A 19400-nucleotide genomic window follows, 5' to 3' on the forward strand; every position below is an offset into this window, starting at 1 on the left:
GACTTTGTATGGAATCAAACTTAGTTCTACCACTCATTTTTTAAAATTAAATACTTGAACTAAAATTTAAGAAATGAAATCAAATGCATGTCTTACAAACATTCAGAATTTGACCAAAATAACCATGTCCAATTATGAAGAGAGAGTGCTTTGAACTAACTGCCCTCTGTTCTTTATTTTTCTCGACTCCAACTCATTGACTATAAATGAATCACAGCTAATGAACTGTTGTAAAGTACGAATATAACTGAATTCAAAAGTGGACTGGGATTGGATTTCCATTTTTGTTAGCAGAGGGTCACTTCCTTTTCTCTTTCCTTTATTTGCGAACTTGTATTGATATTCAGTACCTACTCCAGAAGTGTAGTGGGATGAATAACTGAGTTGAAGGACAATAATATTGAAATTATCAGCCCCAAAGAGCAGGATTAATTTTGGTATATTTAATGCTTGAAACCCACTTTTGAGAAGTATATATAGAGATGTGTAGGCATATACCTCATCTAAGAATGGTAATGAATCAGACTTCATAATGTCATAACTCTATCTCCTTGATCTTGGTCAATAATAGATATGCCCAAATGAACTAATAACATACCTGTTTAGCCTCTGTAAACAGAAATCACTTTCATGATTTTAGTTGATAGGAATCTTGTCCACATAATAAAACTAATTATCTCACAAGAACAAACCTTTATTCTCTTTCTTGTTTGTCACTACATTTGCAACATAAACTATCCTACGGACGTCAACTAGACCAGAGGGAGACTTATGGAATGACACAGCAATACAATACATGACCGGAATGACAAGACGGTATAAAATGATCTCATTCATTATTACAGACTACATTAAATTGAAACAAAGTGCTAGCTTGATCTTTCTTCATGTGCTTGTGCTGGCCCTCAGACAGGTTAGGAATCCTGAGAACAAAATAACAGTTGTAGTTTTTAAGTCCATCCTATACAGAAAAGTATATCATATAATCTTGGACCACTACATAAATGATTAGGAAATAAGGGGTACGTGAAAAGGAACAAATAGAATCCACTGACTATGAGAGCTGCAATATCAGTCTTGAACTGCAAAGGTGTCTAGGCAACAGGATATGTAGAACATGCTATTCACTTTACAACCATTCTTTACAGCAGTCTTCCAATGTACGGCCATTTAATGTTGTACAATTTAATATCCTACCACTATTATCGTGTATTTTGTTACATTAAAGTTTTGAAAATGTGGTCTGCAGAAATATTTACAGTTATACCATCTGTTACAGTTCTCACATCCCACAGTAGAAATAGCAACTCAAATCTTGATTGTGGTAATGCTTCCAACCAACTAGACTAGGCTTTTACTATTTTTACCTAGCCATATTAGAAAATGCCCTGAAGAATCTTGTGCATTTCTTGATTGATAGTGACATATATCACATCACACAACTTCAATTCCAGACAAAACCAAACCAAACCCAGAAACTTGATAAGGACATGCTACAAAAAAAAATATATATATATATTTCTTTGCTTTTATAAGCCCTGGTCCAAAAAAGCATTATCAGTAAACAAGTTCATTCTGCTCAATATTATGTAAAACAGGGAAGCCTACTCACCTTTGTCTCTTCTTTCTTCTCATCCTTCTCACCAGAAGTCTCATCATTTTTCTCTACATCTTCAGCTTTAGGTTTTTCATCAGCCTCAGGTTTTTCTTCAGATTCTCCCTTCTCCTCAGATTTGGGTTCCTCTCCAGACTCCTCCGGCTTTTCTGGTTCATCATCCCTTGCCTCCACAGGATGCTCAATGCAACGTGTCATACGCATGGCTGCCCTCACTACCTTGTGGTCTGTCCCATGGTCTCCAAGAGACGTAGACCTGATCCACTTGATGAGGTTCTTGCAATTGGACAGAACATGATCCACTTGAGAAGACTCTTTCCCAGTCACGAGAGTGACTACGGTCGATGAGCCTCTGGTAGTATCCAGATACAGACCATATTTATGCATCATGGCCTTCAATCTTTTGCCATTCTCATTGCAGTTAGCATGTAGCAAACTGGAACCAATCCACTGGCCATCTTCTTCACTTAGATCTTCTTTTCCCACCTCTGCAGAGAAATCACCCAAGAGCAGGATGTGATCCTCTGTAGGTAAACCAGACACTGTCTCCTCTAACTTGTCCATGAGAGTGGCAGCCTCTGGATCATCCGATGATGGTATGAGCACCGTTATCATTGTTATATTCTGCTGGGAAGTATTGAAGTGCAAGGAAGCCATCCTTCCCCCACATGGGTTCCAAAGACTAACACTGGGCTCATGTTTCTTGTGGACGAGAAAAGCCACTCCATTTGTGGTATCTCCTTCATCTCCACTCAAGTACCACTTGTAATGGGCAGTATTAAGGGTACCACCAGCCAGATTAGTCTTCTGAATGGCTGCCACATCGATGCTCATGCGGAACAGAGCATGATCAATCTCTGATTGCTTGGCAGAACTGCTGACATCACCAATGTTCCAAGATGCAAGAAGCCATGAAGCATCTGGACCGTCCTTCTGAAACAAAGAGATGGATCAGGAAATGCACTCAAAAATATTCTGAAGTATAGTCCATAAATATTAAAAATCTTTTTATTTTATACACATTAAATTTATATATAGTGGAAAAATGGATGCTCTTCATACAAACTGTAGTAAAGCCCTGATTATAATTGAACCTATCATTGCAGAAAGGACTCGAGTCAACATTCTGTGGGAAAATATGTTTTAAACTTCTTCTATCAGCCATTCACTGCAGAAAGGTCTTGAGTTGTTTACTCATGATTTTTGCAAGGAATGGAATTACGTGTTCTTTTTTCAGACTGGTATAAAACCCTTTAAACTATAGTTTCCAATGAAAATTTTTGCACAAAATGTTGACTCCTGCCCTTTCTGCAATGACGGATTTGATTAAGTGAAAGATAAAACTATACAACTAGAGGAGCATTCCGCAAAATGCAAAATGTGTGTCAATAGTGCTGAATGAAATCTGCTGTTAAAGCAGTACATACTGCCCAAGTCTGTGGCTATTTATTTCAATAACAGCAGAAGTTCTCCACAATACAAGGCTTTTTCCAAAAGAGAAGACTGATTTTATATTGAAAGAAGAAGAAAAAATAAAAAGCAGCTACTTCTTTAAAATATGTAAACTGAGATCTCTGTTCAATGAAATCCTCGGATCCTGTAGAATACCTGAAGAGTGGACCATATCTGAATACACTAGTTCTCTACATAAGAAAGGCCCGACAGATGACATACCAATTACTGTCCATCCTCAGATCTTGTAGAATACCTGAAGAATGAACTGTATATGAAAGCCGGTAGTTGTCTACAAAAGAAAGGCCCGAAAGATAAGATTAAAAATTACAGTCAGATTAGGCTGATGTCTTGCATGTTTACAATTTTTAAGATACTGTTCAGAAGAATGGCAAATAACCTAGGCACTAACCAGCCAGTTTAACAAGTAGGTTTTTAATCCAGATTTCCTACAACTGACCATCTTCATGTTGTTAATGAGAACATTGAGAGATGTAAGGAATAATATAACAAGGATTCTTGAATCTTGTTCAGTTCCTTACAGTATACAAAATTCCCTGTGAATTTTTTCTGGAATTAAAGACACTGACACCCTTCTTCCACCAATTACCTTAGGATGCATCTCAGCTTCCTGTATAATTACAGAGCAGTTGACACCCAACTTCCTACGAAGATTCCAGACTTTCCTGCTGGTGCATGTACAGTTCATATTAGTTCATATTTTCAACCACTTCAATTCACTTTCCTTACATGGATGGTGAAGTTGTTGATGGTTTCATGGTCTCAAATTTGCAATAATAATGTTATTACCTTTACGTCCCACTAACTACTTCCACTGTTTTCGGAGACACCGCGGTGCCAGAATTTAGTCCCACAGGAGTTCTTTTACGTGCCAGTAAATCTAATGATGAGGCTGATGTATTTGAGCACCTTCAAATATCAGCATACTGGGCCAGGATCAAACACACCAAGTTGGGGTCAGAAAGCCAGCCCCTCAATTGTCTGAGCTACTCAGCCCGACTGTGTCGAATTTGAAAAAAATCTTTGTACAATCGATCTGTATTCAGGATTCTATCCTGGGGCATACTCTTTCTGGTAGCCTCATGGTATGTATTTCCTGGCAATGGAGGGAATAGCTTTAATAAATCTGTCGAACTGGCTTGGAATCCATATGAAAATGCTGTCAAGCTGAACTTTAAATTTACTCCAATCTGTCTTCTGAAAATTCCATCTGAAACATGGTGGTTATTCTGATCACTCTAGATTTCATAACCGTGTCAGCTATTACACGATGACAATAATTCTGTGGGAAGTATTTTAGAACTTTTCTTGGGACTGGAAGCAGAATCTAGTTGTAGTCACGATTTCTAAGTTTCAGATTTAAAGGATTCATGATCATTTGCATCAAAAACCAGATACTGTACACGCTGTTCCTCTCCATTCAGTCTACCAAGTCATCCATGTATATAACAGATTGTTTGTAGCTAGTACGAGGTATGCCTGGCCATCCATTCATCCGAAAAAACACCAGTGGACTGGACTAAACCTCCTGAGAACACTGGTCATGCCAGATGTAACGCCATGCTACATAAATGAGGACTTTGGGATTCTCCTACCCGTGAATGTGGGGCACCTTTACAGACCATGGAACACATCATGAAGGAATGACCCCTAAGGAAGTACAATGAACCAACCCACGATGTCATCAATGCTGCACCTGCAACAACTGGACACTGACCTATGACAGGATGAATGTGAATGCTACCAACATTTTTGTTTGTGTACTGAAACTGTATGCAACAGTTTGTAGTTCGTGTCGCCTGTAGCAAAAATACGTATTTGTATTTGTAGGAGCTAATTTACAAGAAATACAGGCGAATGCATACTTCAACCTGGCATGCTAATCGTGTAACTGAACAGCAGTGATGTATGAGGTGTGACACGCTAAGTGTCTTGCTAGTTCACGAACGACAGTCTGTCTTATTTTTCCTACAGATACTGCGGAACTGTTTCATGCTTCCCCGTACCACAAAATATAAATTTCATGTTTCCGTATTGACAGCTAAATTAATATTTTTAAAATTACTATAACAATGATTTATTATTAAACAGTATTCTCCTTATTCAATACATTATAGTTAATGTGAATTTAAAAAACTTAGATTTCACACTTGTCACATCTATACATGTTTTGATCCTAATTGGATCATCTTCAGTAGATTGCTAAAATTAACTTATACATATTAAGGCTAACACATTTAAAATTAAAACAGGAATGATGTTATGAATGTTAAAATGTTCTTATTAAGAAAAAGTTCATGCTCTTATAAGGTCGTGTTAAAATCTTCAGTGTGCAATTGTTATCCACTGTTATCCTATTGATGTTTCATTAGTTAAAAGTCTGCTAATTGGACTAGGTTTGCTGCCAATAAGGATAATCATAATTGCATACTGCTTCCCTGTATTCAGCGAATCAGACGTACATCATTCTGACAGGGTGAACAGTGTTAGTCAAGTAGAAACCTCGAGGAGCACTAGGTAGAGACTTATTTTATTACAGTGAATAGCGATATGAACTAGAAGCTTCGAGAAGTATTACGGAACTCTGAATTCATCTACAAAACGGCTTGCTTAACTACTCTACTTTTAACTACTCTAAAACTTACATTACTTCGAGACTATGAACAGTACTCGTTGTGTAAGATTTTTCGAGAAGTGATATAAACTTGGATTCTCATTTAATAGCATAAAAACTTACAGTACTCTTCAGATAGTGAAATGTATTCTTGTACAATGCAACAAGCAGTGCAAATGTTTTCAGACGATCTGGCCAGAGCACGAGTGTGTTTGATTCTTACCGCGGGCAAGTGAACTGTAATGACGCTCGGCTGTGGGAGAACATTTAGTCTGGCAGTGACACAATCTTCACACCTATTCAACTTAAGGTGAAACCTTCTGCAAGTGAAAACATAGGCATTAATAAGTGACCTATTTATCTGTAACTACGTGTGATTGGTGAAATATTCTGAGGAAGGAGAAATCAGCGACGAAGTGAGTTATATTTCACAAGGTAAATTCTCGTATATACAACATGCTCAAGGTAAGTGTTTACATTTATGCTGTGGTGTAAGATTATGGTAAAGAGAAATTATACAAGTGGTGTATGAGCTTCAAGGTCAGAGAAGACATTAGTTTCCAGATCATTTGAGACTATCTACAGTCAATGTGGGAATATACAGACCTAGAAGGAGAAACTCAGCCTAGCAGTGAAATGGAGACCAGCTGCAGAGTACCAGAAGCACAACATGAACAACTAAAATGTGGGGTGGGGTCATCCGAACTAACCGGAGGATGATGTAAGAAGATTCAGATGAGTATCACTACAGTCATTTTAGTTTATTGTAAATGCGACGCTACAAAAAGCGTAAGGGATAGCATAGTTAAAGTTAGGAAATTAGTAGATTTATGTCCAAATAAGGAATGGTTGTGTTACAGTTAAATAAACTTAGTTAGGAACGTAAACATGCCACCATGGAGATGCTATTAACACATGCGTGTATGGTCCTCATTTTTTTTTTTTCCCCCCCCCTGCTATTTGCTTTACGTTGCACCGACACAGATATGTCTTATGGCGACTATGGGATAGGAAAGGCCTAGGAATTGGAAGGAAGCGGCCGTGGCCTTAATTAAGGTACAGCCCCGGCATTTGCCTGGTGTGAAAATGGGAAACCACGGAAAACCATCTTCAGGGCTGCCGACAGTGGGGCTCGAACCCACTATCTCCCGATTGTATTGTCCTCATGTTTGAGGTTGAGTTAATTGCATTTGAGCTGTATTTAAGTCAGAATTCAGAGGATTAATATGAGCTAATATATTGGTTCATGGACAGATGATGTTATATGAGGAAGCAGTTGTATTTGGGCCAACCCGGAATTTCTAGTACATTCTATGTGAACTGTAATAATAGATTTGGTGATTAATTCGCATCTTAATTAGTTATGGCATGTCTCGGGAGAAATTGTTCAGTATTATATTTAATAGAGAGTCTTCCTTAAATGTGCGTTACGATATGATGCAAATGACGTGTGTTAATGAATTAAATACATATGAGCTGTATGGGTGTCTTCTATTTGTGGAAATATAAGATGTCGATCGGTAGGAATATATTCATTTTTCACGGATATTGTATTTAGAATTTTTGAGGTTTGTGTTTCTTTGATCAATAATTACTATGTGAAGCAAGCCATAGATCTGGTTATGTTCGACTTAGTCATTATTGATATCAAGTGTTATGAATTTAGAAATTCTCTCACCTTTGTACCAATGTTAATTCCTCTATTCCTTTTCACAAATGAATTGTGATGTGCATTATCTAGATTTGTATGCCTCTAGTTATGTAATATATGATGAGTTAGACCCACATGTTAATTTCTTCTGTGTGTGTGTGTGTGTGTTAATAATATATATATGCAAATAAGCCGATTAACCTTTTGCACTCCTATGTCGAGTGTGGTTCGACATTAAAATATTAGACTTGCGCTCCGATGTCGAGGTCCACTCGTTATGACAATTTCTCGTACTCTCAGCGCTCGCATGACGACTGTGCTGTGTTCTGGTATTGTAGAGCTATCTAACGGTCTCCGAGAGAACACGTTTTCCTATTTACAATAGTTCGCGGGAATTGTGGTAACTTATTTAAGCTCCGTTAATCTCGAATGTGTATGCAAGCTCACAAATGTTGTTGTTTGAATGTAAACATGGCTTCTGCTTTGTTTTCACTCACGGAACTGGATATTTTAGAACAGTTAGTGGACAGTGATAATGACGATGATGAACCAACAACTAACTTGGATGATTTATCAGTGAATAATGTAAGTGAAAGTGAAGAAAGTGATAGTGATAATGAAATCGGAGGTGGTGATGCTCCTCCATAACCATGGCGCGAGTGGAAAGCTGGCGAACCTGTTTTACCTGCATTCTCATTCAATGAAACAATTTGTGGATACAAAGCATCAGGTAGGAACAATCCCTCAACACCTCACGGATTTTTCAACTTATTTTTAGTGACGAGTTATTCAAGAAAATTGCCGACGAGTCCAACAGATATGCTAAAGTCAAAATTCAGAAAGTGAGAAAACCCGGTCTCCACCCAGAAAACTGTTTTGAAAAGTACCACACAGTGAAAACATACAAGGATTAATGTATTTTGTGTGCCTAATTTGCAAAATATATTCATGTAACATACTTATATTTTGTGTTAGATTCTTTTGCATTGTTCACATCCTACAGCTGTTCATAGTGCACAAATTAATTAGGAGTGGAGCAGGAAGCATACGCTAAGGGTAATGGAGTTCAAAAGGTTAAGAATAAGCAAAGTACTTAGAGGTGTGCATTTTCCTTCTTCTGTGCCCATATTTCTTTCATTCTTTTACTGTAGGCTTCCTTTCTGTCTTCACCGCTTTATATAATTTTTCTTTGGATGATTATAAATGAATACAGTTCAAGTTTGAATTCTTGAAAGTGTGCAAATTTATGACGTAACTAAATTGACTTTAAACTTAACGATCATGTATGGTTACAATTTAAGGGAAGTTAGGACTGAATTTATAAAAAATAGTAATTATTGATAGAATTGAATGAAATTTGGTTTATGGTCTCCTAATGGTGACAGAAGGCCATACACCAATTTTCAGGAAAATAGCAACAGAACTTTCTGAGAAATTAACACTTACAATTTAAATTTTTTTAAAATCTATAAGCATAAAAATGCTCCAGCTGAACAGTTACTTCAAATATCACATTGAAAACTGGTGTACAGGCACTTCAAGGTATGGAAAGAATTTTAACAGAGAGAAAGTCGGCATATGTAGTCCATGAATGTGAGGAAAAAATGTGTTTTGTGTTCAGGTTTTTCTCAAATTAAGCTAAAAAAATACCGCTTTGAAGGCTACTATCTTTTAAAGTATCACCATTGTAAAAAATTCCTTCTGTTAATATCAAGACAATACAGGTGTTAACAACCCATGAAATTCTCAAGGAATTTGAAACCAAATTGGTTCAGCTGGAACATTTTAAATACCTGAAAATGTATATATGAAAAAAACACACTTTCGTAAGTAAAAGCTAGTGGATGGGGACTCAACCGAACATTTAAATGTCACGCTAGTACTTTAAAAATGGCGGAACAGGAAAAATACCACCGCCAAATGATCCGCAGGAGTTCGGCGTACAATAATATGCATAAACTGAAAAATCGATAATTTTTACTTTTTTCACCAAAAACTCAGTTCCAGCCTCCCTTAAAACTGGACATTTTAATCCTTAAATAAGGAGCAACATGGACATTATCACAGTGTTTGAACTTAGTTTCAATTAAAGTGATGGTAGTAAGTAATCAAAATCATGAGATACATTTTGGGTGAGACGTTGATAATCTAGAGTTTCAACGATGAAGCTAATAATGATCATTCCCATTAGATATCAAGCGTATCACTACTAGTACAGTATACAGGGTCAATCACCTAAAGCTTGTACCCCAGCTCAGCAGAAGCAAGTGTGAACAGAATGATGTTGATAAGTTCTTGAAGATTCCTCAAGTGCTGGTATTTTAGTGTTTCACCTGATCTTCTGTGAGGTGAAGTCTTCAAATTGGAGGAAAGCTGAGAGCTTGCACAGGACATGTGATTGGAATGAGCGTTTTTCAAATCCTTACTTGTCTTGCATTGAATTTCATGCTTGCTTCATAAATTTTATTTATATTCATGTCTTGCCTTAACTTTGATTTTGACTGATGATGGTCTCTGGTAAGACTGAAACTAGTTTCAACAAATATAATATATAATATTATGTAACTTTTTAAAGGTTACAACAAATAGTATTGAATAGCTTCTGTTTTACACTAGGGAGCAGTAATACGTTGTTTCATATCATCTGATGTAGTCAGTATGTCCTTGTAAACAGTGTCTTTCAGCTTTCCCCAGAGAAAAAGAAAGTTGTTTTAAAAACAATGTTAATATTATGACATTTAAATAAATTAGTGACTTGATAAATATGATTATTAATAAAAGTGAAGGTTGCATAGTTCTTTTTTTCTTCTTTAGTTGTATTGATAAGAGTAGTTTTAGGTTTATTCCTGATTTTATTTATTATTTTGTTAACATAGTTCCTATTATAACCATTTTCTTGGGCTATAGTAAGATTGTGTTTACTTGTAGTTATTTTTAGAAAGAGGAATGAACTGTTGGTACTAACTGGTATCTTTACTGTTTAGATTCCGCTTTAATTTCCCACTCTTAATCAAAGCCATGGTCTAATTGTATATTAAATATGTCCGTTTCGTGTCTATATGTTCAGGCACACCTAAGAAGAAGGTTTGAAGATACGATTTTCAGTACTACTTTACATCTCTTCTTGACTCTTGACAATTCATAACAAAAATGTTCACTGAAGTAATTGACAACTTACATTGATGTATGTACGAACAACACATCATTTTTTAGTTTATGAGCAGAACAAGCAACTGCTAACTATTAACTGAAGAAAGGAAGAGGAAAACCAAGTAAACACCCACTGCTATATTGGGAGCACACAGAAACCCTGTTCACTCATATCTTCAAAATACAGTATTGTCATCTGTGGAGGAAATATTATTCTAGGCCAGGGGACATGCAAGTCATACATTACTCGCTAAAATATTTTTACCATTTTTAATCATAATTTTTTCCCTTTCTTTCTTAACCTTGGCATCGTATAAACTGTGCAGGTCTGGGAAAAAAAAAGGCATCGTGGTCTAGATCCGGACCAGAGTCAACCATTTGAAGACCTCTGAGCTGAACTATAGTATGAAGCCAGAAAATCTACTCTCCAAGCTCTACATGCATGTATGAATTCACCCTCACAGGGACTCAATTTGATTTACTGTCAGAAGAACAGAACGTACAAGGAGATCCTTATATGAGACAGGGAGAAATGTGTATGGCAGAAGAAGCATCTCTTCATACAATAAGCAAAGGCAAACCCATACACAGCACTCCAACCGAAGAAACCAAAGTTCATTACGGACATGGACGGATGGGAATTATATTTTACAGAGCTTCTAAGAACTAGTGACACAGCTCAGTTTTGCAATTGATAAATAACAGTGCAAACAAGGGTCTACTATTTACTTTAGAAGTAGTGGAAGAAGCCAACAGAGAAACACAAAGAATGGATAAGCCAGTGGACCTGATCACATACACAAACACCTAAAAGATAGCAGTACGTTTCTCTCAAAAGTCCGGACAGCATTATTTACCAACGCCTAGCTCAAATGACTATCCCCAAAAAATGCAGAAACATAGAAAATCCCAAATCTTATCGAGGTATAACTCTAGAGATTACAACGCTAAATGCCAAGTTTACTAACTAAAAGGCTGACAGAAATTGTAGAACCAGACATCCCAGAATAACAGTTTGGATTCCAGAAAGGGAGAGCTACCTTACATGCCATAAAATGCCTCTTGAACAGTATCGAGGATGCTCTATGAATTGCAAAAGGAAAACTTAATGTTCTATTCACTGACTATGCAAAAGCCTTTGATTCAGTAAGCAGAAAGATTCTGATTTCCAAACTAGAATCACTTCTCAGGAAAGAACTCTAAGCAAATTCATACGTATCCTGATATCTTAAAACTATGCCTACACTGATGACACACTCACAAGATCCAAGCCAATAGAACAAACTGTAGGAGTGCTACAGGGAGACCTCCTCTGCCCTTTGTCGCTTAACATCGCCACGATGGACGTAACCAAAGAAATCGTAACAGAAGAAGGTATGCATCTACATTATGGGGAAAACTGCAAGAAGCATTCAATCATTATCTGGGTAGAAAAAAATAACTTGAAACCAAACTCACAGAAGACTGTTTCAATGACTTTCCAAAATGGAGGAAGATTACCTGTAACTCACAACATAACTTACCAAAACTTAGAACTTGCAAGAGCAAACAGCTAAAAATACTTACGGGTGACCCTGCGAACAACTGGGGTATAATACCAATATACATGGTCCGTTACTGGACATTATAAATTTTCCAGCTAACTCATTCCTGGTTGCCAGTGTTTCGCCCTTGTGTGCTACATTGTGCTCGTCAGTTGGTACCTAGCACACCTACCAAGATGCTGACTAGTCCATACCGTGGAGGCCACTGCGTAGGCTACTTGAAGCCACCGGCAGTGCCAATGCACTATGAGAGACTTCGTCTCTTTACCAAAAACTGATGCCTGCGTGGCTATCAGATGATATAGATTTTGATTCCCATAGGGAATCTGAAATATTTATCCCGAATGAGTAAATTTATAATACCAATATACATGGTCCGTTACTGGACATTACAAATTTTCCAGCTAACTCATTCCTGGTTATCTAATGTTAAAAACTTCATATTTGGTCCGTATTGAAAGAAGATTAACACATAACAAAAGAGAGTATAAATGATCCACCTTATATCAATACAAATTTGTGGATCATTTATACTCTCTTTTGTTATGTGTCATTCCTGGTTGCACACAAGGGCGAAACGCTGGCATGAAGAAGGATTGGTGATGGTGCTACAGTACCTGCAGTTAGAAGAGTAAGCCAGAAATAGAATTAATTTTGGCAAATGTTACAAACAAGCTCCAAGAACCAGTAAGAAGTCTCAAAGGATGGGAGGGATATTTTCACAATTATTATGTTTAAAAAGAGATTTGTTTAAAATGAGATGAACTTATGTAGATGAATAATGAATTATTCCATGTTTTAATTTCAAATAGGTAAAAATAAATTCAATGCTCAAAAAATAAATATTAATATATTTCTTTTAGCATATTTTGTCATCACCACTGCCTTGTTTTCCTGTACACAGATTCTCATCCTGCAATTGTTCAAGCTTTCCATACAGCGCAGCAAGTTGCACTTAAACACCTCCGCCATCTTTTATTAAATCACCTTCTTTTGCAGTTTTCATGATATCACATACCATATTACACCTTGATAAGCAGTAAAAGTAATAGAACGCTTCCAAACATCAATAATAAACATGACAAGTACAAATTCTGAATTAATTTAATTTGCTACTCCAGGTTTCCTCTACCGTAACTTACCACCAATGGCTAAAATGGCAAACATGTCTACTGATGTAATCTCAGTGTGACAACTTTAGAAGTTTTTCAAGTATATATGAAATAATCTAATGCTGTCACACAGCAAGGTTAGTCTAGAAAGATTAGTACCTTCTTTAAAGACAAGTCATAGCAATTCACCTCGAGTTCCGTGCTCCTTAAAAATTCCAAATATGTTCAATAAAACGAAGGCATTAGCTGGAATAAGAAATGAATAATGAGGAAATACTGTATAGGTACCTTACAACATAGACCTTATTTAAAAAAATAGTACTCTCACTTTTTAAATTTTATGTACTTTTCCATTAGTTCAGTTTAATATTTGTGACAGGTCTGGATTAGGATTACCGTTTTAGGGAAGGGATATAATTTCGAAAGAGACACTACAAGACATTTTTTTTTTTTGGATATAGCAATATTATAAATGAATACTTAAGGCAATTCCAATCACATTCTGAAGGCAGGTAAATCCGAAAGTGATTGATATTCCATATGCTGGCCGCAATTTTTGTACCACCGGGCAACGCCACCTGGTGAACACTGAGTAAGCTTTCTGTTGAAAACTACTTTGGCACTTTGAGTGTAGGCCATTAAGACTATTCTAGGCACGTTCAAAGGATATCAATTTGAAATGTAAATCTGTAACAGTACTGTCTGTTTTTCTTGTTTTCTTTACATACTAATTTAAGAATTTTCAGTTCACAAATACATAGGGGTTCAAAAGTTCTTTTTTTTTTAAACAAATGTGAGATTAAAATATGCTCTTTTTCTGAACATAACCAAAGAAATTTTGTATTATAAGTTTCCAGTGTTGCCAATGAATCGAAAATTACACATTGGCAGGTGATTTTGATCGATTGTTCAAGTTTATTTAACAACATAGATTTTAAAAATTCAATTTTCACTATTCTTCCTACACAAACCAAGGTTATGAAGGTGGAAAAATCAAGGAGACTTAAGCAATCCGCATGTATACTGACACCTAAATTCCTACAACTCCAAAGGAAAATAGACATTAAAGCGTTCAGTGTCTAAAAATATTATTGATTCAAGTGATGAAGATGTCAGCCGCAAGTGAAAAGACAAAAAAGTGAGCCAGTTTTGTTTTTTGTCCAATGATGATTCACACTTAAGGAATGGATTCATAGCCAGGGAAAGTGGTTCCACAAAATATATGTGGGGACCAAAAAGAGAAAACAGTTTATCTGTGGGGAAATATAGGTTATAGGCCTGTACGCTGTAAGTTAAGTGACTAATGAGCTAAAAATTAACAGAGGGCAGGCTAAACTATGAATGCTATTCCATAAGAACACTAGAATTTTGTCAAAGCAATGGTCATCTGCCTACACGTAGGCAACTAGTATTTACTATTTGCTTTACGTCACACAGATACAGATAGGTCTTCTAGTAACGATGAGACAGGAAAGGGCTAGGAGTGGGAAGGAAGTGGTTGTGGACTTAATTAAGGTACAGCCCCAGTATATGCCTGGTGTGAAAGTGGGAAACCACAGAAAACCATCTTCTGGGCTGCCAACAGTGGGGTTCAAACCCACAATCTCCCGAGTGCAAGCTCATGGCTGTGCAACCCTAACCACACGGCCAACTCGCTTGGTGGCAACCAGTATTGTTAATTTGTAAATGCTTATCTTTGCATTAGAATAATATAAGTTGCATTTTTGTGAGGCTTTCGTGGGTTTCATTATGCCAATCAGAATTACCCAATGTGCGATCGGATTTATCCAACCATGAAGGGTGAATCTGATCCTTTGCAAGACTTGAAAAAATAAACATACAATTAAATTAGAATTTTCTGAATAAATATTTTCATGTTATTGTATATCAGGGGTGCAGAAGTCCTGGGCGCCAAGTCGCCACAGTGACTTGTGTTTTTGTTAATGGCGCCTAATTTTTGGCCCCGAGAAAAAAATCTGTTTTCAGTTGTTTTGTTCTTTTTCATACTTTCTTTTGTCTCCTACCCATCAACCTGCAACAAAAGCCATCTAACATATGTGATGTGGATTACTAAAACCATGCAATGATTTTCTCGAAAATAAACAAGTGCGAGACCATAGATAATTTTTTTTGCTCTGCACAGGATCATCTATGTATCTGTCTGTTAGGTCATCAGCCCAGAGGCTGGTTGGATCCTCAAGTAGCACCACCAAAAGTTATGAGGTTATAAGGAAACCGCAAAAACCAATGGCAGCACCAAAATGAGGCGTACTAGGCAAGATGAGGAGTGAGGTAGTTTGCCATTGCTTTCCTCACTGGGTCAGAAAGTGCTATTGCAGCACGACTGACCCTCTGAGCAACACCTTTCATAACACTTAGATGCACTAGACGTGCTCTGAATGTCATTACTCAGCACCACCCATACCCCAGCAGCTTCCATATTGTCACAGCCATGGATGAGACTGGGACTTCAGTGGAAGCTACACTTTACTCTGGCCTGTGCTATCAATGAACAAGAGACTTTGCACTAATGACTAAGGATAGTCGATGTGCATAACGTAGTTGACCCTCACCTGTTACAACAGCAGAGCCTTTGGTGGAAGAACTGTGTACCTATTACTTCAGAGTAACATGTAGTCAAAATCTGAATCTGAGGTACTGTTACATTTTAATGGTTGACACAATTCTTCACAACTCCCATACATATTAAGCAGGTAAGGGAAATTTATCATGGTGATGATGATATGGTAGGAAAATATGCAGAAAATATGACTGGTTCTTCCATAATCACCACAGGAGTTCAGGTTTCCAGTACATCAGCAAGAGAGCCTGTAAATTAAGTTAAACCTGAAGTGTAAAATGTGACAGTTGTAGTAGGCCTACAACCAGGTAAAACAAAATTCAAAAAAGAATGGTGTAAGGAACTGCCTTGGCTAGTGTTTGATGAAACTACAGATATGGCTTAATGTAAAACTTGTGTTTTGTTTCCAAATTCTTCAAATCAGTCTTCGAACGCAGCAACAGGTTAAGAAATATAAAACTTCTTTACAAAACAGAAACTTGTGGCAGCTTGTAATACAATGTAGTTTTTCAGAAATAATACAAGGTGTACAACTTTGCTTCTGCCGTTTGCCAATGGATGGTGACAACGGTGCGTAGCGGTTGAACGAAACAGATCGCAGACGTCAGGCAGTTAGCTTGGACCTCGGACAACATAACCCCATTCAAACTTAGTCGATGCATGTCTGCATCATAAAGTTGTTCTCGATTGAGCATGGCAGTGTACGAGCCAAATTCTCGGCATTTGCGGGAGGTGTTACTGTTTTGTTTCAATATGAAGAAAACAGCGGCTGAGTTTCATCGAATGCTCTCACGTACGTATGGTGAGGACGCTATTAGTGGAAGAACGTGTCATGAGTGGTTTCAACGCTTCAAGAACGGTGATTTTAACGTCGAAGACCGGCATAGTGGTGGAAGAGAGAAAGTTTTCAAAGATGCAGAATTGGAGACATTGCTGAGTGAAGACTCGTGTCCAACTCAAGAAGAATTGGCACGATCAGTGGGAGTGACACAGCAAGCCATTTCAAAACTTCTCAAGACCACGGGCATGATTCAGAAAGAAGGAACTTGGGTCCCGTATGAGTTGAAACCAAGAGACATTGAACGGGGACGAAAAATGGGTTCATTACGATAACACTAAATGCAAAAAATCATGGGGATATCCCGGCCATGCTTCAACGTCGACGGCAAAAACGAATATTCACGGCTCCAAGATCATGCTCTGCATTTGGTGGGACCAGCTCGGCGTCTTGTACTATGAGGGGTTAAAACCCGGTGAAACAATCACAGGTGCCCATTATCGAACGCAATTAATGCATTTGAGCAGAGCATTGATAGACAAACGGCCGCAATACAGCGAGAGGCACGATAAAGTGATTTTGCAATACGACAACGCTCGACCCCACGTTGCAAAAGAGGTAAAAACATATCTGGGAATGTTAAAATGGGACGTCCTACCCCACCCGCCGTGTTCTCCAGACATTGCTCCCTCTGATTATCACCTGTTTCGATCAATGGAGCATGGCCTGGCTGACCGACACTTCGGATCTCATGAAAAAGTCACAAATTGGATCGATTCGTGGATCGCTTCAAAAGATGAACAATTTTTCGACACTGGATTCGAACACTGCCCGAAAGGTGGGACAAAGTCGTGACCAGCGATGGACACTACTTTGAATGATACATGTGTACGTAATCTGTTTCATTAAAGCCTCCAATGTTAGGGATAAAACGGCGGAAGCAAAGTTGTACACCTTGTACCACCGGCCACGTATGTAAAGTAAATGGATTCTAATATGTTTCACAATTTGAAGAAGCTTTTCGATATTGTTTAATATATTGCAAATAATAAACCATTCACATATTTTCCTGAATTACAGAACCAAGTGAGAAATTGGGAGCAAGAATGAGAGAAGAGTATGACAATAGAACAAGTTACACCGGGCGAGTTGGTCGTACGGTTAGGGGCATGCAGCTGTCAGCTTGCATCCGGGAGATAGTGGGCTCAAACCCCAATGTCGCCCTGAAGATTGTTTTCTGTGGCTTCCCATTTCCACACCAGGCAAATGCTGGGGCTGTATTTTATTTAAGGCCATGGCTGCTTCCTTCCCATTCCTAGACCATTCCTATCCCATCGTCGCCATAAGACCTATCTGTGCCGGTGTGATGTAAAGCCAATAGGGGAAAAAAAAAAAAAAAAAAAAACACAACAAGTTACAAGGAATTTGTTAGTCAAATAGCTAAGGTGCTAAAAAAGTGGCTTAATTTCTGAGCTGAAAGATGCAAATCGTGTCAGTTTACTTCTGGATGGATCAGCAGACCGGATCTGTGCAATATTGAATTTTATACTCTATGTAAGATTCACAAGGAAGTTCGGAAGCATTTCAGAATGATTGTCTGGTTCAAAGGTAGTTGGCAATGGAACAGATGGTGCTGCTTCTCTGCTTGACGCAAAAAAATGGATTCATTCATAACATTAGACAAGAGGTCAAACATATTTTTGCTGTGTATTGCATAGCACACAGGCTTCAATTAAGTGTATTAAGTTCTGTAAAAAAAAAAAAAAAAAAAAAAAAAAAAAGGAGTTGACCAACTGCTAGTTCTGCTGTCAATTTGCAGAAACAAAATTGATTAGTCATAGTGTCAGATACCTGAAGGAAAGATTTTTGGTTCATGGAACTGCAGAGAAGTGGGCAACCTTATTTGATATCTTTGCATGTCCAACTGGAACTGATCTGGAAAATTATGTTTATAAGATCTCAAAATGGGAATGTACCTGCAGTACCTGCAGTAAAGGAATTTGATCCTGGAAGGACTATGGACCGACCTGTGGGTTTTTTGGTAACAAAACCAAAAGGCACATCCATGGTCACAAACGACCATGCAAGAATTAGATCATTATTCTGTAAGACTGTAAGTCTATGATAAGTATCTTCTAAATTTTGTAAAACAAAGGTGACACTAGCGTTTACATTTAATAGTCCTACTATAGCTCTTTAATTCAATATTCCTGGATGGTTTAAATGTTAAAATTAAAAAAAACTACCGAGGTCAGCGCTAAGTAGAGCAAATAGATTATTTATAGGTATCAAGTTGCTGGGATTCTTTTATGATGTGTTTTACATCGTACCGACATAGATAGGTCTTATGGCAACTGCATAGCCAACTTGCCCAGTGCTGGGATTCTTGCTGGCACCTGAACTTTTGGAATGGATCCTCAATTCAGAGAAAATTCCTGCACTCCTGCTGTACATATTAGAGGCATGTGAGGGACCTTTAATTTACAACATTATTTATTTAAAACTAGTTATATTATTCAATCTACAGCCATGTTCCTGAAGGTCGATTGGAATAACCCTTCATTATCCAACCTGGAAGCATTCTTTGGAAATGTGGAAAAAAGGTAAAAATTATGCAAACTGTATTTATAATGACATGATTGCAATAGAAGTACAATGGGAAATATACATAAACAAGTCAGAACCAAAATGGAATGGAAAGGTGAACAGATGAGTGACAGTTATCATACAGCATGGTGGCGTACAGCCTTACTTGTAACTCAGCGAACAAGAAATATAGATGTTGATTCCCATAGGGAACCTTATATATTTGTCCCGAATGAGTAAATTTATAATACCAATATAAATGGTCCGTTATTGGACATTATAAATTTTCCATCTAA

The 19400-nt window shown here is 37.5% G+C and overlaps 1 protein-coding gene across 3 annotated transcripts in view; it reads right to left on the reverse strand.

The window, feature by feature from the left end:
• Positions 1–673: 673 nt before the first annotated feature.
• LOC136876396 (uncharacterized) overlaps positions 674–19400 on the reverse strand; it is a 291352-nt gene continuing 272625 nt past the window's right edge. For 2 of the 3 annotated variants that reach the window (XM_067150335.2, XM_067150336.2), the window contains exons 15-16: positions 1613–2548; positions 674–923 (exon numbers count right to left, since the gene is read on the reverse strand). In XM_067150335.2, the coding sequence (XP_067006436.2) occupies positions 915–923; positions 1613–2548 (945 nt within the window). In that variant the 3' untranslated portion in view covers positions 674–914. The remainder of the gene's footprint in view (positions 924–1612; positions 2549–19400) is intronic. The other variant, XM_067150337.2, reaches the window with a different exon arrangement.

The sequence above is a fragment of the Anabrus simplex genome, chromosome 6 (assembly GCF_040414725.1).
Source record: "Anabrus simplex isolate iqAnaSimp1 chromosome 6, ASM4041472v1, whole genome shotgun sequence".
Classification (NCBI taxonomy): domain Eukaryota; kingdom Metazoa; phylum Arthropoda; class Insecta; order Orthoptera; family Tettigoniidae; genus Anabrus; species Anabrus simplex.